This window comes from Puma concolor, chromosome B2 (genome assembly GCF_028749965.1).
Source record: "Puma concolor isolate L17-30 chromosome B2, mPumCon1.1.hap2, whole genome shotgun sequence".
Lineage (NCBI taxonomy): Eukaryota > Metazoa > Chordata > Mammalia > Carnivora > Felidae > Puma > Puma concolor.
This window is the reverse complement of record NC_141671.1, coordinates 9,029,919-9,051,815: the sequence shown is the minus strand read 5'-3', so window position 1 is coordinate 9,051,815 and position 21,897 is coordinate 9,029,919. Positions and strand designations below refer to the sequence as shown.

Below are 21,897 nucleotides of genomic sequence, written 5' to 3'. Positions count from 1 at the left end.
AATGCGGGGCTCAAACCCATGAACTGTGAGATCATGATCTGAGCCGAAGTCAGACGCTTAACTGACTGAGCCACCCAGGTGCCCCTGGAATTTCCCTTTTTAAAAAACAAATACAAGACCTGCCCTCTGCACCTTCCTTTTCTTTCACCTGATGATTTAACAAAGATAATTATAAAATAGCATTTATAGCTTTATCTTGCTTTTTAAGCTGAGTGGTATTTTAGCAGTAGTCTCATTTATTTTCACAGTTTCCTTATAATGGATATGTAGGCTTTCTAGGTTTTTTGCCTTGTCAGTAATGCTTACTGAGATTTGTAAAATTGATTACTTGTCTCTCTCTCTCTGTATGTGTGTATAGGTGTATGTGTGCATATATGTGTGTGTATAAATACACACGTGTGTGCTGCAAGTAGCCCAGAAGCGTGTGTCAGAGAAACCCTGATGCACATTTAAATTTTTGAGAGCAGTTCTACATTGCATTCCAGAGAGTTTCATCTGTGTAGGCTGCCGTCGGCAAAGTGAGGCGTCGGTGTCCCATTTGCTTTGCTAGCAGTAGGTAGTGTCGTAGGTTTTAATAGTTTCCAATTTGAAATGAGAATATAAGATCTTACTTCATTTTGCATTAAAAAAAATTTAGTGAGATCAGTGCATATCAAGATAAATTCCTAACAGGTCAAAGATCTACACGTAAAACCATATGTGTATTAGGAGAGGACATTGGCAAACTCCTTAGTAATCTGGGAATAGAGGAATCTTGTTAATTATGACTCAAAATCTAGAAGTAATAAGAGGAGAGGTTGATGAATTTGTTATCTTAGAAATAAAACTACATGAAGACGGTCCGTAAGAAAGTAAAGCGACAAAGTGGGAAAGAATACTGGAATATATCATCGACAGAGAATTAATATTCCTTGTGTGTATTTGTGTATATTAGTAATTAAAACAAGATAAAAATGTTTAGCCTGGGGGGGGAATGGGCAAAAAGACAGGAACAAATGGAAAACATTAAAAAAAATTGCAAACAGCCCTTAAATATATGAAAAGATGCTGAGCTCCTTCATAACAAGAGAAATACATACTGAAACCTCCCTGGGACCCAGCTTCCCACCAGATTGGCCTAAGTACAGACGTTTGATAGCACGCTGTGTGGGGGTTGATGTGGGTCAACGGGCAGTCTCACGCATTGCTCATGGAAATGCAAGGTGGTGCACCCTTTATGGATAGGAATTTCAAAGTATGTAATGGAACGACGTAAAAGTTTATCCCTTGACAGCAATGCCACTTTTTGGGGCTTGATTCCGAGGGTAATCTGGGAAGCACACAAAATGATACAGGCACAGTGCTTTCATTGCAGCCCTGTTTTCAGAATGAGAGACTGAAAGTAATCAGATCTTGACAGCTAGATCCCATCTGGCTAGTCTGAAGCTGGTTCCCTTCCAGACCAGTCCTGGTGTCCCGGCTCTGGCGTTGGCAATATTTGACTTATGTGTAGATGATTTTCAGCTGCACGTCAGGCATCGACTGCACCGGAGGCCACATCTCAAGTCGCAATCTTTCTTGGATCCTCTCCAAGCCTGTTTCTCCAAGCTGGCTGCTTTCTTACTGCCTTTCCCTTCCTGGGTTCATTCTAGCCCATCTACCTAGTCCTTCTTTCCCCAAGTGGTCTTCTCTAGCTGCTGCTCCTCCGACACTGGAGGTGTTGGTGACTAAAATGCTCCGATGGAGGCAAGACTGTAAGGCGTTAACTGTCTCTTTGCAGACATTTAATCTAATAACCAAGTCATCCACTAGCAGTGCCATGTTTGAACGTTGACTTTATTTTGGGAGATGGGTTCCTGGAAAGGCAGTTCTGGCATTTCTTGATTCTTCTAGAAGGTGGACAGCGCTAATCTGGTTGATTTCTGTTTCTGATGCCATTCACTCCTACCCTGCTAGTGTTAATGTTTGAAGTTGGCATGTATCTTCAAATTGATAAGAACATGACTACAGTTTTCTGCCCCTCTTGAAGAGCTGTTACACAGTTGATGGTGTTTCTGACAGTTGCTGGCATCTTAGAACCCAGAAAATGTGTTTATAAGGGGGCAAATCATGTGGAATCTGCATTCTTTGTGGGCAAATCACTCTGCTTTTGTAGTGAGTTTTCCTGTGTTAGTTGAAAAAGGGGGGGGGGGAATCTTTGAATGATTGTGGGTTGGCACAGAGATACAGAGATTCAGAAACCTTTCTTTAACTCTTAGCATTTAACATAATTGATTACCCCTTTTTCAAATAGTTTTTTTCTTTGGATTTCTGTCACACCATGTTTTCTGTCTTTTATCCTCTTATCTTGCATGCTGTGCCTTTTCATTGTCCTTGTCCCTCTCACCTTCTTCTCCAGACCTTGAATGACCCGGTGTTCTGCCCTCTACTTCTTTCTCTCTCCTTTCTCTTTTTCTCCTGTAATCTTGCCCATTCCTGTAAATTCTGACATGTTCTGTAGGGTTTTGATTCTGCTATTTGTCCAGGCTGAAAGACTCCTGCGAGTTTCGGTTTCTTTTATACCAATAGCTGCTCAGTATTTCTAGTTGGAGATTTAATAAGGATTTCAAACAAAGCACGGCCCCCTAAAACCCCTATTGATTCTTTTAGTCCCCAAATCTCTTTTTTCCAGCCTTTCCCCAACTCAGTAGATGGCACCACAAACAACTGACGATCAGGTCCAAGTTCCTTCCATGTGCTGAGGAATGCTACTTGATTCCTTCTTGCACTATTCCTGTCTCGTCTACCCATGAATTCTTTTGATTCTACCTCCGAAATAGCCCTCCTCCATTTACTTCTTGCTTTTGCCGTCACTGTAATCCCAGTCCGGTTTATGCCGTCCTTTTCACTTAGTCTTAGACCAGTGTGTCAGCTTCCAGCTGGGTTTCTGGACTTGACTTTTTTCCCTGTTTGTAGTCTTCACAGCACTTCTGGAATGGGCTTTCTGAAGTAGAGATGAACTGTTTGAAACCCAGTGGTGACTTCCCGTTACGTTTACAATGCTGTGTCAAGTAATGATTGGTTTCTGCCTGCCTGTCTGACCTTTCTGTCCCGACTTTCACTGTGTCCAGTCACACTGTTCTCTCTGGTACTGGAACGTGACAAGTTCAGTCCTGTCTCGTGGCCTTTATTTTACACTTGCGGTGTTTTCTTCTTGAAATGCTCTTTCTTCTGGTCTTTGCATGCTAGGTTTCTTTTGTCACTTAAGTCTCAACTCAGATTTGAGTTGAGGTCTCTGAGACCTATTTTGGCCAGCAGCCCCATAATTATTCTTTGTCTATTACTCTTATTCTCTTAATATCACTGGCCAGTACCTGAAATTACCTTGTTTTCTGTCTTTTTTTTTTTTTTTTTTTTTTTTAAATCAGACTTCCTTCTCAAGACTTAAACTCCTTGAGGGTAGAAACTCTTTTCACAGCCATATCTTCTGTTCCTAGAATGGAGCCTGGCACATAGTAAATCCTCATTGTGTTACTGTTGTGTACTGACTGATTTGTGCTTGTAAATAGTGTGTTTTGACAATATTAAGTAAGATGCACTAACACAAAACTGAGTTCAGAAATAATTGGATAAGAGACTCTTGTGTTCATTGGAGAAGGGACATTGTCTTTTGAGGGGTGGTTAAAAAGTTGTGCAATTTTGTAGGCATTTTGGTATATTCATCGGGTTCCTGTTCATTGCAGTTAGATCACTGAGCGTAACAGTCACCTTATTCTGAGAGTCTGTACATTCTGCCACATTTCAGACGGAGTGGAATAATTTGCCTTATTTATTGCTGGAGTTCTTCTTGAGATGGCTTTTGTTGCATTATGTAGGGTGAGAGATGGCTTTAAGGTGACTGAGTAGAAGAATGTGCCATGATACAAAAGCTGGCATCTGGTGCAGATAGTTCTGTCTTTAGGTGTTTGTTGATTTTAGATAAATGCCTAGCCTTTATTTATTTACTTATTTATTTATTTTTTTATTTATTTTGTCATTAGCTAACAGACACCCATGACCTTTACTTATCTGTGTAATACATTGCTCGGAGTTTAGGATTGTCTTTAAAATTCACCATTCCCCCAGTACATACTTAATGGGTATCTCCCATGGACCAGGTGTTGTAATAAGTGTTGGGGGTATAACTGTGAATAAGATCAGGTCTCAGCCCTAAGTGTTTGTTAAACAAATTGCTGAAGCTTATTCACGAACATGAGTCTCGCCTTCAGAGCTTTAGCAGAAAGGCGGAAGTGCCATATGCATGTGGTTCCGCGCTAGCGTCTTCCTTCTCTCTTCTTGAGCCTCCTGGCACATTGTTCAGTGTTGCACGGGTGTTTGAATGTTGATTCTGTGCCCATCGCTGTATTAGGCCCCGGACATTCAGAGGGCAGCAGATAAAAATGCTGTCTTCAGTATGTCTTACGTAGCAATGAAGACAGGCCGGGGGGATGAATTCTTTTCATACGGAATGTGAAGTGCGGGAATAGTCTTGGCGCAGTCTACCATGGGGTGCAGAGAAGACGCATCTGCGGGCCTCAGGCTGCACCTGAAAGATGAGTAGGAGGTAGCCAGGTAGGCAGACTAGTGAAGCAAAGATATTGTAGCCCGCTAGAGTAGTGCAGGCTTTAGCAATTACAACCGGTTTGCTGTGGCTGGAGGGACAGATGAATGTAGGGAGAAATTCATACTGAAGTTGGGGAGGTAGCTAGATCTGGAAAGGCCTGGATCACCACTGGAAGTCATCAGACGATTGGTATTAGAGGGAGGTCTTTCAGGCGGCATCGTGGAGAATAATTAGGAGGGGACACGGGCAGGTAGGTAAATACTCATCATTTCTGACTTTGAACAGGGAAGTGACATAACCAGATTTTTAAAGTAAAAGGTCACTCTGGCTGTTGGGAGGGAAAATAGACCATGAGGTGTGGGAGGGGGATATGGATGGAAGGAGTGAGACAGGGAAGGAGGGATCGTAGCCTTCAGCTGATAAACAGGTAGAGGCACCTTGTCTTTAATCGATTCAAGAATTTTTTGGTCTGGTGTCTATAAAAATATTTCATCTTTTTTATAATAAAATGTTTGGGGAAAAAAAAGTCTTTGCCAATTTGCCAGAAGCTTTGATGTGCTCGCCATCATCCCTTTGACAGAATGCTGTCACTTGAGGTTCCCTTCCTGGGTGGAGAATGTGCATGCTGGCATCGGCTTGTCCTCGTGGTTCTTCATGTCATTGCACCTTAGCTTCTGGTATTCCAGTCGTATACGTTGTGGGTGCTACAGTCTTCGATTTCGGATTTCTTTTCGTTGTGGGAGTCCTGTTTCGGTGTGTACGTCCTGTTAGACAACAGGGTAGCTGCAACAGCATCAAACACCGTAGGCATTTACAAACTCGCTTCGTAAGTTGACGGGTTGGGATTCTCGGTTGCATGGCCAGTGAGTTTGTCATCGTACGGGAGTCCCCCCTCTACAACCCCAGCCCTCATCGGCGGTTTCGGTGACCCGTGGTCAGTCACAGTCCAGCAGCAGGTGGTGCTCCTTGTGGCGTATTGCTAGAAGGTCAAGTAGTAGCCTTAACGCTACGTCCCAGTGCCTGTGTGTTCACCTCCTTCATCTCCTCACGTGGACGTTTTGCCGTCTCACTTCGTCATTAGGGGAAGGGTGAGTGCAATACGGTGAGATACTTTTACAGAGAGAGACCCGTTCACATAACTTTTGTTGTACCATACGAGTATAATTGTTCGATTTTATTATTAATTAGTTATTCTCTTACTCTGCCTGATTTATAAATGAAACCTTATCACAGATATGTATGCACAGAAGAAACCATAGCATCTGTAGGGTTCAGTACTGTCTGGTTTCAGGCATCCCCTGGGGGTGTTGGGACATGACCCTACCCAGGATGGGGGGGACCACATACATAACAATATTGGAGCAAACTGGTGAGAGGCATGAAAGGCTCACTTTGACGTAAATGATTAACTTTTTCAGGGAAGACAAATTATAGTTTTAACAGCATCTCAAGCTGCAGAATATTCAGTGTACGATAATATCTCCGCCTGGAAAATATTGACACGGTCCAAAAAGGGGCAGTTAACTGCATATTCCACTCAAGTGTTTGGAAGTTTTTAAGTAAGAGAAAAAAATGCTCATTTATACTTTTCACTGAAAAGATACAGCACAGGTTCTAAATTTTTGTATTTCTCACGAATATTTCCATAGTCTGTAGAGCAGTTAGGGAGCGTGATGCCGTTGACAACGTACCTGACTGTCTACTGCGTCTGTCACCGTGCCGTCGGGGTAAGCGCTTGAGTGATTGTGAATGGTTAAATGTGATACTGAAATTTCTTTTTTATATCTGTTTTTTAATAGAAAATGCATCAGACGCAGATCTATGGCTCCTGAATAGTTGTACTGTAAAAAACCCAGCTGAAGACCACTTTAGAAACTCCATAAAGTAAGTGGAAGTTGTTTTTTCCCTGTTTTTAAATAAGTGAAGTAAGAACTTCAGGAAATCAACTTCTAAAAAATTCCCTAATAATAGGGGTGCCTGGGTACCTCAGTCGGTTAAACGTCTGACTCTTGATTTTGGCTCAGGTCCTGATCTCTCCTGGCTCGTGGGTTCGAGCCCCGCATCAGGATCTGTACTGACAACGTGGAGCCTGCTGGGGATTTTCTTTCTTCCTCTCTCTCTGCCCCTCCCCTGCTTGTGCGCACTCGCTCACTCCCTCTCAAAATAAATAAACTTTTTTAAAAAAATAAAAAATTCCCTAATTATATATATATATATATATATACAGTGTATTTATAATATATATTCATATATACATATATACACATGTATGTAAATGTATACATATATATGAAATTTAGTATGTATCAAAAAAAGTATGAATTGGAGTTTTAAGATTATACTGTTTTGACTTTACGTGATAAAGAATGTAACTTTAATGTGGACGTTTCCCATGGATGATTTGAATATTTGTTGAGTAGTAATGATGTCTTCTTCTCAGGGAACCTAGTCTACACTTGTTGGATCAACTCAAAACAGTCTTTCCCTCTTTTTTCTTTCCTGCCCATTAACATTGTTCTCGATACTAACGATGCCTGGCCTTGAGGGGAGTGAAGTTCAGTGGAGGAGAAGGGCATCTAAGTCCTTCTTTCTTTTGTTCCTTCACGTTCAAGTGAAAAAAGTATCCTTTTGCATATGTGCTCTATATCTCCTCCTGTTCACCTTCTTGGAAACCTTGGTTTATAAATTATGTCCTCCTTTTCCTATGTTCTCAACGTCTCTTCATCTCACTGGTGCCTTTCCATGGGTAGTGAAACCTCAGGTCTGATTAGTCCCAGGGCCCCCTTGTAGCTATCCCTGCCCAGGACTCATCGGTCCCGGGGCCCCTTGTAGCTGTGCTGCTGCTTTCCTTCTTGTCTTTCCAGCCAGACTTCTTACATGCTCCACCTCTCCACATCCCGTTCTTACTCAGCCCCCATGGGTTTTTCTGTCAAATACATCAAATGAAATATATCAGACATTTATGAAACATGTACAGTTTACATAATAATAAACATAGCACCTATATAGCAACCACTCAGTGTAAGAATTACAACATTGCCAAGACTTTAGAAACCACCACGTGTCCCTTTTTTGTATCCTATCCCTAAGAAGTAATCTTTACCTTGACTTTTGTGAGTTGTTCCCTCACTTTAATTAGTAAATCTACATTTAGGAAGAGTATCGCCCCAAACAACGTGTGGTTTAGCTTTGTCCTGCTTTGAACTCCATTTGTTGGACTTACTGATGTTAGAGATTTGCTTCTTTTCCTCAGCAAAAGGATTTTAGATTTATCCATTTGATGGATATAAAATAACTGGTCCTTCTTACATTTCACTGGATGGATTTGTCACCGTTTGTTCATCTTATTATTGGTCGAGTACTGAGTTTTCCCAGCATTTTGCTTTTATGAACACTGTTGTTCTGAACATTGTGAACATGTTTTCTGGGGCACATGGGCAAGCGTTATTTTAGGATACAGACATAGGAGTTGACTCACTGGGTCACAGGTGAATGTGTATTCAGATGTCAGTAATGTCAGACTCTTCTTCCTGAATGGATGTACCAGCGTTCACTGCCTGCAGTAACGGGTGTGCGCTGCGTTCTTGCCAGTTCTCCATATAGTCAGACTTCTAGGTGTTTGCCAGTCTCGTGGGAGAGGTGATGGCTCACTGTGCTTTTAATTTGCATTTCCTTGATTGCTAATGATGTTGAGCATCTTTTTATATGTTTATTGGCCATTTGGGTCTATCTTTTTTCGTGAAATGGCTTTTTAAATATTTTTTCCTGTTCTTTTTTTTTACTGTTTGTGGGAATATATTATATGTATTCTCTATACTAATCTTTACATGTTGTATAGGCAGCAGACATCAATTGTAGCTTTTTTTTCCCCACTTCCTTTAATGGTATCTTATGATGAAGAAAAATTTTGGATTAAAATTTATTTTTTTCCTTTGGGTCTGTGCTCTTACTATTGACGAAGCTTTTCTTTACCTCAGAGTTAAGGTATTCTGTAATACTGTCTTCTAAATGTCTCCTCTTATACTTTAAGTTTATGATCCATCTGGTGTTAATTTTTGTTGTACCAGGAAGGGGGTCCAGTGTCCTTTTCTCCCCCCATGTAGAAAGTGAATTTTTTTCAATATCATTTACTGTTTTTTTTTTTTTAAAAATCCATTCTTTTCCTTTTGTGTATGTATTACTCACTCTGATGTTGAGTGTCCATAGATGTTTGGGTCTGTCCCTGGGATCTCTGTGTGGTTCCATTGATCTCTTTCTTTCTTTTGGTGCTGTTCCACACAGTGATTGATGCAGCCTTGTATTAAGTCTAGATATTTGATATCTACCAAGAATATCTTGGCTTTTCTTTGCCCCTTGTCCTTCCACATAGATTTAGTATCAGATTCTAGGTTCAACGAGGAAGAAATACTGTTGAGGTTCTGATTGTGATGAGATTGAATCTCATGGTGACTTTGAGAGGAGAAATGGCATCTCTACATTTTGAGTTTTCCAGTCCACGAGTAAGGTATCTGGGCCTTCTTTGACTCTCCGGGAATGTATAATTTCTTCATATAGTACCTGTACTTGTTTCAGATCTTTCCCCTTAACAGTGTAGGGACAACCACATTATTCCAATATCATTTATTATTATATAAAAAAACATGTTATTTCTCCTTGTACCTGTACAGTATTGATTTTTATACTAGTGTACAAGGTATTTTAAAAGGACTATTTTTCTAGCCGTGTTTGCTCCCTTGGTCTCTCAGGATTAGTTCTCGCAGCAGTGGGAAGGATGGTCGGGCCTAAGGACAAGTACAGCTCAGGAGTGCATGGAGGGCAAGAGTTGCAATAGCTCAGGAGCCGATGACCTCGTCTCACCTGGAGGCGCTCGGGTAGGGAGGGAAGGAGTTGACTTAAAAAAGAAGAATTCTTTATCCTTTCAACATTGATGAGTATGACTCTAAGACCACTGGCTACAGTATAATGGGGAATGCCAGACGGGGAGTTCAGTTGGGGGGAAGACATGTTTTGGTTTGGAACAGGCTGTATTTGAAGTCACAGCTATAAATACTCTAATAAAGTGACGATCCTATTTGATCTTCATTGAGTGCCTTCTGTGTGCTGGGCACTGTTTGGAATGCTTTGCCTCAGTGGGATATCACCTAGCTTAATTTTTGCAGTCTGTCACTGAGTTGTGGCTTACAGCTTTATTCCGCTTTTCCAGATGAGGCAGCATCTGTTTTCCAGAGGAAGCTCTGTAAGGCCGTTCAGTTCCCAAATGGTGCGGTTGGGATTGTAACCTAGGCAGTCTGGCTGGAGTCGCTGTGTTCAGTCATTTTCTTACTGTGCCCCCCAGACAGAGCTGTCAGGGAAGCGTTTGTAGGACTCAGGCAGTCATCAGAGGGACCAACACTAAGAGACAGAGTTTATACTTTTTGCATAGAAGTGATAGCTGAATGTGATGGTATACTCAACTCAGAAACTACAGGAGGAGCGGGGGGTGGGGGGCCACTTGCACTGTGGTGGGGAACAGAGGAGGGTGGTGGAGATGCAGGGTGGCGCGAGGGGGTGGAGTCACGGTGGGGAGCAAGCCGAAGATGATGATTGCCAGATGCTGCTCGTTTTCAAAGTATGCTTTTCATTTTATGAGAAGTCGGTCGTGTCCCCAGGTTATCTACTCTTTCCTTCTAGGAAAGGTAAATAAGATGTAAGGGTATTTTCATGCTGTGGATACCCCCTCCGTACAGAACCCAGAGGATTTGGTTTCTGTGATTCTGTTTTGTAATGTAGCTAATGACTGTGCTCCTAGACTGTTTGTAGACTCAGATATAACGTGTGTCAGTGGGTTTTGTCGTATACACGGCTGTGTTGTGAATGTGGTTCCCAGGAATGATGTGGTGTTGGGATGATTAAATGAAGTCATCCCAGGAGAAAACCGTCTTTAAACACTGGTGGCAGCAAGCCTACTCCTTTAGTGCACTCTTCTGCTCAACTGAAAGAAAAACGTAAAAACAGTATTGGAGGTGATTAAGTAGTGTTGTTTTTTTGCTTTTAATGGCTCTAAAGGCTTTCGGTAATCACAACCAGTTCTTGTTAACATAAAGCCTATGCCGGTATTTGATTTGTTTCCAGAATAAATATAATCCGGTAAAAGACACAATAATAATGCTGAGGAAACGTCAAATTCCAGTGACATTTTTATACATGGAGAGACTCTCAGTGATGTCCTGCTTGTGTCAAGCCTCGTGCTTTACTTTGCTGCTTCCTCCCTTGTCGTCACTATCTCTTAACAGAGGATGGGAGATGAATACTTTACGCACTCTGGTACACCTTGAGTCGTCGACACTCTCCTTTACTCACTCTTACACCTTGAGTCGTCTACACTCTCCTTTATGCACTCGGGTACACCTTGAGTCGTCTACACTCTCCTTTATGCACTCTGGTACACCTTGAGTCATCTACACTCTGCTCACCGTTACACCTTGAGTCATCTACACTCTCCTTTACTCACTCTTACACCTTGAGTCGTCTACACTCTCCTTTATGCACTCTGTTACACCTTGAGTCGTCTACACTCTCCTTTACGCGCTGTGTTGCATGTTGAGTCGTCTACACTCTCCTTTATGCACTCTGTTGCACCCTCAGTCGTCTACACTCTCCTCCAGTCTCCTGGCTTCGTCCTTTCCCTTTCAGTGTCCTCTCTTGAATTCATTTTCTTTTTTTCTTCTTCCTTTCTTTTCTTTTTTTTTTGATGATAGTGAGACGACATTTAAATTCAGGAGAGTCCTTGGGGCGCCTGGGTGGCTCAGTCGGTTGAGCGTCCGGCTTCGGCTCAGGTCATGATCTCACGGTCCGTGAGTTCGAGCCCCGCGTCGGGCTCTGTGCTGACAGCTCAGAGCCTGGAGCCTGTTTTGGATTCTGTGTCTCCCTCTCTCTCTGACCCTCCCCCGTTCATGCTCTGTCTCTCTCTGTCTCAAAAATAAATAAACGTTAAAAAAAAAAAAAAAACAACAAAAATTCAGGAGAGTCCAGTAGGTTTTTCCTTCTTCCTGTTCCGCTTCACTTAATCCCTTCTGCTCAAATTCAAAGATTTACAAAGGTAGGCTGAGACCTATTTTTTTTAAAATCTAGATCTTGTACGAATAACGATTGTGTCACTTTGCCGCTCATTCCTGAATGTGATCATTTCTGATCTTCTGCTTTTGTTTCTCTCCCATTGTATTTTTGGTATTTAATAATTGTTTGTCTTTAGTTACTCATCACCTCATATTTATGTCTCTTGAGTCACCGAGGCAGGAGTAAAGAGACATAACTCTAAGGGATTTATCTACTGTCTTTTATGTCATTAATACCATTAATATTAAGATTCATGAATCATTGATCTCATTGACTAAAATCCATGAATTGTGAAATCCTAATGAGACAGTGGTAGACTGATTTTTTTTTCCCCCTGGTGGTGATGGTCAAACTTCACAGTATACACAGTATTGTAGGCAGTGTTATTTAATGTTGGTCAGAGAGAATGTGGCTTAAAATTATTTGAAAGTCTTCATTTTATAAGCTAGTGCTGATAATATAGCATTTGATCTTTAATTCATTAATCTAGTTAATGTACCCGATACAAAAGTGCACGTCTATATTAATCTGTAGGCTGTGCTGCTCAGTAGTTTATACTGGCTCTCTTCTAGTTGATCTAATTATTAAGGTTTTACAGTGTTTGTGTTACTGGTATTCAGATTGATAAGCAAGTGGGAGTTTTAAGTAGCAAAAATGAAGTCGAGTGATTTTGGTGGGGGGAGGCTGCTTTCTGAACTTTGAAATCTTAAATGCTGTTGCCTTTGCTGGTTTTGAAAAAAATCACTAATGAGCCCCATGTTTTGTGATAGCAGCATATTGGATATGTGCACTTTCCTCTTGAGCATTTGCTAGTTGCCCTGTCCTTGTTTTATTCATTACACCAGTTTGATTTAGACAATATGGCCTTTAACTTGAGGGACTCTTGAAAAAGATCAAAAGTTTCAAAAAAATAAAATTTGCTCTTAATGAGAGTATCAAATAAGAAAACTCCTTTGGTTAATGCTTTATAGAAATGTGGGATCTTTTCTATGCCACCTAAAGGAGGTCATTCAGAGGCTGGTGAAAATAAACACATCTTGTGTGTTCTATATAAATGACAGAAAGAATAGCCAGCTTGCTTTGATCATATGGGCTGTCAACCTCTTTTTGACCTGGTGCATGATTAACCCAAACGGGCAGTGTGGTTTTAGCCCTGCTGATAGTGGATAGACCAGAGTCACTGGTTCTTTGAACCACCTTTGCTATAGAAATAAATGGTAATGTGGAAGGGAAGGTTTAGATATCTGAGTGAAATTACTTGAGAGAACAATTGGAAATTTAAGAAGGAATGAACAGAGAAGAAAACGGTTGAGACAGAGGCTACTTACTTTGTATAACATCTTTTTGTCTACAGGACAGCTCCTTATATAGCATTCTGTTGATAGAACACAGAAGTTATTGGATGGTCATTCCTATTATGAAGTCATTTTTTTGCTCTATGTAGATTTAACTTGGAGTTCTTCTTCATAAAGTTGGGGACGCAGCATAGTATTGTTTGAACATGAATTTGTACAATGTTTTAAAAAAGCTAACCTATTAAGAACAGAGAAATGCTTGGCCTTTCAGTTAGTGATTATCCAGTTTATAAGAGAATAAAAAGCTTGACTGATTGTGTTGTTAACCTAGATTCACTAGTAATCAGGTTATCTTTTGGAAGAGAAAATTAACAGGTTTTAGTTTGGCCTTACAGAAGTTGTTCTGTTAAACTTAATTTTTGGAGCACTGGGGTGGCTCAGTCGTTAAGCATCTGACTCTTGGTTTCAGCTTAGGTCATGATCTCACAGTTTGTGAGTTCAAGGCCCGCATCAGGCTCTGTGCTGGCAGCATGGAGCCTGCTTGGGATTTCTCTCTCCCCCTCTCCCTCCCCGGCTTGCGTGCTCTTTCTCTCAAAAAATAATAATAAATAAGCATAAACTTAATTTTTAATACTGTACATTGTCTATTTTTTTTTAACTTTGGTGTTTCAATTTTTGGCTTTTCTAGTTGTATGCGGTGGTTTCAGTTCATTGTCAGTTTTATGTCCTTAAACTGTCAGTGGCAGCTGCCTGAGTATAATTTTACCAGGCACAGTCTCATTGCTTCAGTTTTCCTTGCTCACCAGCACGTTTCCCTCCATATGGAATGTTAGTTCAAAAATAGTGGACTGTTTGACTTCGTATGTCCTGGATCAGCTGTGGCCTCGTGAGGTTTTTGTCCCTGAACAGTGCCGTGCTTAGTATGAGCTGACATTTCCTCCTCCCGTTTTCTCATTTCCTTCACTTGTTCTGATACCGTCCGTGTGCCGATGACTCTCGCATTTCTGTTTCTGACTCTCCTCTCCCCTTCCAGGATCCAGACGTGCATATCTGACTGCTTCCTGGACTTCTCTGTTGACATGGCTCATTGACCCCTTCATTCATCATGTGGAAACCCATGTTATATACCTCACCTTCTCCCCCCCCCCCCCCCACCCCCCGCTGGTGTTTGCACTCATGCTGTCTGTCTTGTTTGCTTGCACGGTCATCTTCCGGATAGTCTGTGAGTTTTCTTTGATTCTTTTCCTTCTAGAATATCTTTTCCTTTCTCCTTTTAACCCTTCTTCCTCCTCTTTTCTTTTTTCCTTTTTAAAAATTTTTTTTTCACATTTATTTATTTTTGAGAGAGAGAGAGAGAGAGAGAGAGAGATAGAGACAGAGACAGACAGTGACAGTGTGAGTGGGGGAGGGGCAGAGAGAGAGGGAGACCCAGAATCCAAAGCAGGCTCCAGGCTCTGAGCTGTCAGCACAGAGCCCGGTGCCGGGCTTGAACTCGCAAAACTGAGCCGAAGTGGGACGCTTAACCAACTGAGTCACCCAGGTGCCCCATCTTCTTTCTCTTTACTTTCGCTCGCTTTATTAGTATTTTTATTCCTTATGTGGTAATAAGTGTTCCTCTTGGAACCGGCAGTGAACCACTGTGTTCTCTTCAGGAGTCGTCAGATTGCCGCGAGCTAGACACATATCTTTTGAATGTAACCCTCTCCCTCCATTCCTGTTGTTAATGCTGTAGTTACCGTCCTCAGTATCTCTTGCTCATAATTTCACAGGAAAATTTTAACTTGTTTTCAGCTACTTTTCTGGGCCAGTCCATATTCTCCTTTCCTTCACACCCCGTAGTGGTTCCATCCCAGCTATAGGATGAAGGTAAAATTTCTTAGTGTAATAAGGTCTTTAAAAAAAATCTTTCTTGCCTCCCTCTCTAGCTTGTTTTCTTGTGGCTCCTTAGAATTCTACTTTTCCCGTACATTATATGGTTTTTTAAACACATCATGTGTTTGCACGTTTTCTTCCCTTTCCCTTGAAAATGCTCCCCCTTTCTCCCAAATGCATGCGCGTGTGCATGTGCGTGCACTTGCGCACACACAGTCACACACCCACACACTCATGTAATCCTGCCTGGCAACCTGTTCTTCGTTTGGAACTCCTATCAAAGGCAGTATCATCTGGAAGGTCATCTCCCTTCTAACTGCCCCCCTTACCTCCAAGGTCCACCGAGTTAATCACCCTCTATTCTCTGCTACTTCTTTATCCCGTACAAACATCTATTGTTGAATATTACATTTTATTATTTGTTTACATGTTTGACATTCTACTAGATTGTGAGTCTTGAGGTCAGGTTATTGACCTCAGGAAAATTCTTTTTTTGGAGTTTCTGACCCGCTGACTCTACTGTGTAATGATCTTCCTTTTCTTGGGACACAGAAACCATTAATAGACTGCTTGTCAACTCTTCTAAGAATGGTCCCCCAAGGCCCTTGTGAATCTCTTGTTGGAGACAAGTCTGTATATTTGCAAAAAGGGGAAAGAAAATTCTAATTTTCGAATATCCTGTTAATGGACCTTCTTTTTAAGAAATCATGCTGTTTTCTTTTTATGTTTTCCTTGTAAACTAGGAAGAAACCTGCCCCATGTCAGAAGTGAGGTAGGAAACTTGTATTGGTCACTGTTGCTGCACGGTGTCTTTCCAGAGAGAGTAGGAAAGGGGGTAAGAATTCTTTTGTTTTAAATTTCAAGGTTTTGTTTAAATTACAGTTAACATACGGTGTAATATTGGTTTCACGAGTAGAATTTAGTGATTTACCACTTACATACAACACCCAGTGCTCATCACAAGTGTCTTCCTTAATGCCCATCACCCATTTAAGCCATCCTCCCACCCAGTACCCCTCCAGCAGCCCTCAGTTTGTTCTCTGCAGTTGAGAGTATGTTTAATGGTTTGCCTCTCTCCCTCTCCCTTTTTCACCCCGATGTTCACTTACTTTGTTTCTTAAATTCCATATATGAGTGAAATCATATGGTATTTGTCTTTCTCTGACTTCTCTTAGCATAACGCACTCTGGCTCCATCCATGTCATTGCAGATGGCCAGATTCATTCTTTTTATGGCCATTCATCAGTCAGTGGACATTTGGGCTCTTTCCATAATTTGGCTATTGTTTATAATATTGCTATAAACATCCGGGTGCATGTGTCCCTTCAAATCAATATTTTTGTAGCCTTTGAGTACATACCTAGTAGAGCAATGGCTGGATCATAGGATAGGAATTCTTGGAGTAGTCACTTGGTCAAGCTGGCAGAAGTCCACCTGTGAATGACAGGACTTTGTTCTTCTTGCCAAACTAAGCTGGGCCAACTTCAGGACCTTGACCATTGGCTCAATTGAAGCATCTCATCTTGAGTCAGAGGGTAGGAAAGAAAGGTGTAGATAAAAACCTGGTAATGTTTGGTCTAGAGTTTGACACACAATTGTAATTACTCGATACATATTTGTACAGTTAGGTCGAACTGATTCTTTCTTTTTGGGGAAGAGAGGTTAGCATCATGGCTGTCTGTGCATCAGCAAGTCATTGTTAATGTATTTACTCTGGTTAAATATATAAATTATATAGCTATATTAATACCTTGGCATATATTTTGCTTTTGAGTATCAAATTGTTCAGTTTCACCAAATGAGCAGGAAACAGATATACCACCGAATTAAAAAAACAAAACACAAATCCACACGGCTGTTGCAGGGGAGGAAGCTGAATCGTTGGTAAGGTTGACTTGAGAAAGGACGTTATGACAGAGGTCAAATAGTAAGATGTATGTGCACGGGGATACTGGTACAGACCACATTTTTGTGGATACGTTGTTGTTTAGGGGTTAGGCCTTATCATCGTACCACGTGTGGATTTGTGTTATTCAAGTCCTAAGTCATGGTTCTGTTTAGTCTATTTTCTGTTGTTGCAAGGACTTTATATTTGGTTTTCCCCATCAGCGAGTCTGGGGTTAATAATGGTGTTGGAAGAACATGCTTTCTGGAAACATAAATGGAGAACTCTCTGTTGATTCCTAAAGATTTTGACCAGTTCCTCGTTACAAGGTTTATGTTACTTGTCCCCTAACCAAGGAAAAACATGGAGATGAATGGGAGTTCAGGGATATTATTACGTGGTATATCCCAGTGAGAAACTTGATTGGAAATAAAGGAGAACGTGTATTTTAGGGTTGAACTTCTTCTGGTAGACTTGAATAAGGCAAAATGAGGGAATAAACTCACAGTTGAAAGATTAGTCACTTATTTTGCAAATCAGGAACAGAAAAAGCAGTTTAGATGTAGTAGGTCATTTTAAAATGCAAAACTGAGTTTTTGTAGTTATCTCCAATCTTTTTGGAGAATAGTATTTTGCATATTTCATGATTACTGTTACATCAACAGTTGCTTTGTTTTTGCCATTTTAAGCAAGAGAGTAAGTGAAAGAGGTCAGTGTATTATGTACTGGCAACAGCTGGCTGATAGCGTTGAATACTTACGTAATTAAATATATGTGTTGGCTGTTGTCCTAACAGCTCTGTAGGTGGAGGCCCCAGAAAGCATGCAGAAACTTGCTTTAGCAGGATTAAAGAAGAAATCAACATGATCTGGGCCCGTGCTTTCAGCCAAGAGTGATTTCCTATTGTTTTGGTTTCAAAGACATTCTACTTATTCTTGGTGTGTGTGTTTATACAACAGAGAAAAGGACTCTTGTGTATTTTTTTCTCTCCTTACTCTATGCTCTAAACGTAAGAAACATAATCTTTCTTACATTTTAGGCACTCAGTGGTATTGTTTAATAACTGAGAATAAATGAACTAAAAAAACATAGGACCTTTAAACCTATAAACAGGATATTAAAACATCACGTGTTAACTGTTGCTGTCCCTTGCTTATGGTTGCACTCAGGTTTAGGTGTGCTCCGGGCCACTTTGAAGGGTTACCTCGATTTTAGACTATATTAAGGCATGGTTGTCTGCAGTCATGGAGAATTGGAGAGAGTGGTTGTGAAGGGGAAACAGGATCCATAGGTAAAATGAAACTGTGCTTTTAGCTACTAGCCTTATCTGTGGAGGCAAATCCTATTCAAAGTGCCCTATGTTTATTTCTCTTACTGTTTTTATAGCTCAAGGGCTGAGGCCAGTCCTTAAGGCACTTTTGAATACAGGCTTTGATGGCTGGATAGCAGCTCTGTGGGTTATTAGACACAGTGCTTGTAGACACAGTCTGGCATGGCTGTGTGTGGCTGTCCCATATGAATAATCCTGTATTTAACCATCTCTTGATGTGCCTGTACTCCGTTTCAAAGTTCCTTAGGGGTAGCCACTATGTGTTTTATCTGCATCCTGACACCTACTAACTGTGGTTGACCATGATGGTTGAACAAATGAATGAACCAAACCATACGTTTTGCTTTCTCTCTAGGTTTATCCTCCTGACCCCCACCACCCCCTGCCTCTGTCAGAACGAGAGTGTTCCCCTGTAGCTTTTCATAGAACTTTTTCTGTATCCCTGTTTTCTATTAGGTTGCCTTACTTAGAAATTAAGTTTGGCTGTATGTCCTAGAAAACTAAAAAAAATAGAGGCTTACATAAGATGGGGGATTTAGTTTTCTTCTCTAATACAAAGTCCACAGTTAGGAAGTTGCTGGCTTTGGTTTAGCAATTCGAGCATGGAAGTGCCAGGTCCCGGCAGTCTTAGAGATCTTTCCATTATGGTGGAACGTCAGTGCTCCTCTGCAGCCTTATATGTGTTTTCTAAAAAGGAGGAAGTACCGAATGGGGGGACAGTGCCACTTGACTTTGTCCCTCCTTTAAAGGGGCTTTGTAGGAAGTCCCACTCAAAACTGTGTGCTTTATCCCAATGGCTGGAACCATATCAGATGACTTCTCTATTCATAAGGGAAGCAGGAAATATATTTTTATTTATTTCAGACTGGTCATTTTTGTTCCCAACAGAATTGGGGTTCTGTTGGTAGGGGAGAAAGGGAGTACTTTATCTGGGGGCTAACTTGATGTCACTGCTGTAGATGTAATCTTTGGGGCAAAATACATATTTTGTTTCTTATTTGTCTGGATCCCTGTATTAGATTATGTTCTCAATATGGACAAATGACCCTTCTTTCTCCTTTTTTCTTTATTAAGAACATTTAAGAAGCAGCATAGTTGCCATTTGAGAACTTTTTCTCTTTTTGCTTACCCGGACCTGTTTCTGATGATGTAACAACAAAATATACAGGAAAGAGCTCATGGCTTAGATGTTTGCACACACTAAGGATAATGATAATGATGATAATAATGATAATGAGTAATTGGGATTTTCAAATACCTTCTGCTCCTAAGATGTACAGTTAGCATATTTGAAATGGAATCTATAAGGACAGTATCTCGTTGTTCCAGAGATTCAGCTTTATGATATAATAATTCTAAACCTGTTTTAGAAACTAGAGAGTTTAAAAGAATTTAGTAGAAAACGAAACTAGTGGAAGACAAAAGTAGGGTCGAAAATGGAATATCACGGAAGGTTTTAACCAATTGGAAGCCAGGTTGAGACTGAAATTCATTCTATAATTAAATATTAGAAAATGTTATTTTATATAATTCTAAACAGTTTGTTTCAGCTGAGAACAATGCTGCTTTTCAGTAAAAGGGAAATTCAGTGTTTTACACCTAACATGAAAAAAATGGAGAATTAGAAGTAACCACTGAACATCTAACCAGTGGGATGAGTCCAATAAAACTTGCTATAGATTTTCTGTAGTTTGGTGCCATTGGATATTAGAGGAAAGTTAAGGGTATCAAATTCTTCTCATGGAATGCACCCGAACATTGTGCAACAGTGCCTTTTTGTGTCCCTGCACAGATACACTGCTGAACCATTGTTATGAACTGCCCAGACACAGTTACGTCTTAATGGCCTATTCAGTGTTTTTCTTCTTTGCTGAATGTGTGCGTGCGTGCGTGTGTGTGTGCGTGCACACGTGCGTGCTTGTCTCCTCAGTAGATACATGGAGAAAGAAACTGACAGAATCACATGATAGAAACTGCTCTGGGAAAACTACAAATTAATGTGTATGTCAAAGATCTCTTTCACAGAATGTTTTAGAATCAACAGCTCGTCCTTTGTGCCAGGCTGTGACGTGTTTTCTAGCTCGTAAATTTCTTTTCTCTTATATGAGGGGTCAGATAAGAAAGTTTACGGCAAAAGTAAAAAGTTTAATTTGATGCTTTCCTTAAACACATGTCAATATTGTATGATAGTTACCAGAGAAAGACTTGTTTTTTCTTTGAATGAGAAAATGTTTCGAGTCAACGTATTTCATACTTTTTTTTGGTCATCCATGGTTGAAGCATAGATTAATTTACTATTTTGACGTTTTTACCATTTTACTAAATAACAAAGGTTTTGGTATACTTGATCAAGTGATTTTTAAAATGGTAATTAAAAAATATGAAAATAGAACTGATGGGTATTCCATTGAGCATATCCTGGGCACATGGCACTCTGAGTACATATTTCCTTTCCTCTCATTTTCCTCTCATTCCTGTTGCCTAAGTAGCTTCAGTTAAGCATTTGAGCCTGAGAACTGGATGTCTGAGGAGAACACTGACGTGGCTGAGACACCAAGTTTTAGGAACAAGGTTCACTGCATAATGGACATTAGAGGGGGAGCCTTATCTGTATTGCTAGGGGTGAAGGAGAGGAGGGTCAGAGGCCTGGAATTAGGGGAGTCTTTCCTCTCCTGTAATCCTAGAACAGTATTTCTGAACCTTTTCAGGCTCTGAGATCCTTTCGTATAACAAGTACGTTGCACTGTACCCTTTATTATTCTGAAGTGATATTCACAAATAATATAATTTACGTACACACACAATAACAAATGACGGTGCTCTGAATACAATGTAAGGGGAGAAACCAAAAATTGGTAAGGTAATAGATACGTTTCAAAATGGAAATGTTCAGGCATAGAGGCACCAGGAAAAGTAAGAGATGAATGTATATAGAATTACACTGAATGTGAGGGTAGTGAATGTGGCGTGACATCTGTGTGGCCTTAATGGCTTAAATGCCAAGAATGGCCTAATCCTAGTGATGGGCCTTTCTAGACCAGATGACGACTCTTGGTAAAGTTCTCAGTGCAGCAAAATGTGATTTTTTTCCTTCCCTCCATTTTCATAAAAGTTGGATTCCCGAATCTGCTTAAAAAAATGCGTTGTGTTTATATGTGAAATAGAGTTAGAATGTAGATATTGTGAATATGTTTTTTACCTACATGAATGTTCAGTAGGACATTTAAAGCTCATGCAGGACGTGTGGACTTTTTCGTGCCGGACAGACCTGTTCTTAATGAGAAGGAACCAGGCACCTGTGACTTCTGCCCACTGAGTGGCCCTTGCAGTCTCCAGTGTCATAATCACAAAGATTTGATTGGTTTCATGGCCTAATGATTTAAATTTCTGTGTAGCCTGGGAAACACCCAAATCAATATCTAGAAAAAGAAAACCCACAGAGGTTAAAAAAATATAATTTTATATCTGTATACATGATTTGTATTTATATAAATATATAAAAAATCATGTATAAAATCATATATGTATATACACACACACACATGTGATGTGACATCAGTAATGTCACAGGTCTCCTTGAATGAAACCACTTAATTGAATAGTTTCCAAAAAGTATGAGCAAGCAGTTTATGGAAAGGACATGCAGGTAAACATCAAAGAGTTTCATCCTTCCTGGTGGTCAGAGAACTGCAAGTTAAAATGAGATACTGTAGGGGCACCTGGGTGGCTCAGTTGGTTAAGCGTCCCAATTCGGCTCAGGTCATGATCTCATGGTTGTGGGTTCAGGCCCAATGTTGGGCTCTGTGCTGACAGCTCGGAGCCTGGAGCCTGCTTCCTATTCTGTGTCTCCCTCATTGTC

At 40.6% G+C, this 21,897-nt stretch overlaps 1 protein-coding gene across 7 annotated transcripts in view; it reads left to right on the top strand.

Moving 5' to 3' along the window:
* CDKAL1 (CDKAL1 threonylcarbamoyladenosine tRNA methylthiotransferase) overlaps positions 1-21,897 on the top strand; it is a 705,830-nt gene that overhangs the window by 100,689 nt on the left and 583,244 nt on the right. For all 7 annotated transcript variants that reach the window (XM_086706145.1, XM_086706146.1, XM_025916964.2 and 4 more), the window contains one exon: positions 6,361-6,445. In XM_086706145.1, coding sequence (XP_086562271.1) covers positions 6,361-6,445 — 85 coding nt within the window. The remainder of the gene's footprint in view (positions 1-6,360; positions 6,446-21,897) is intronic.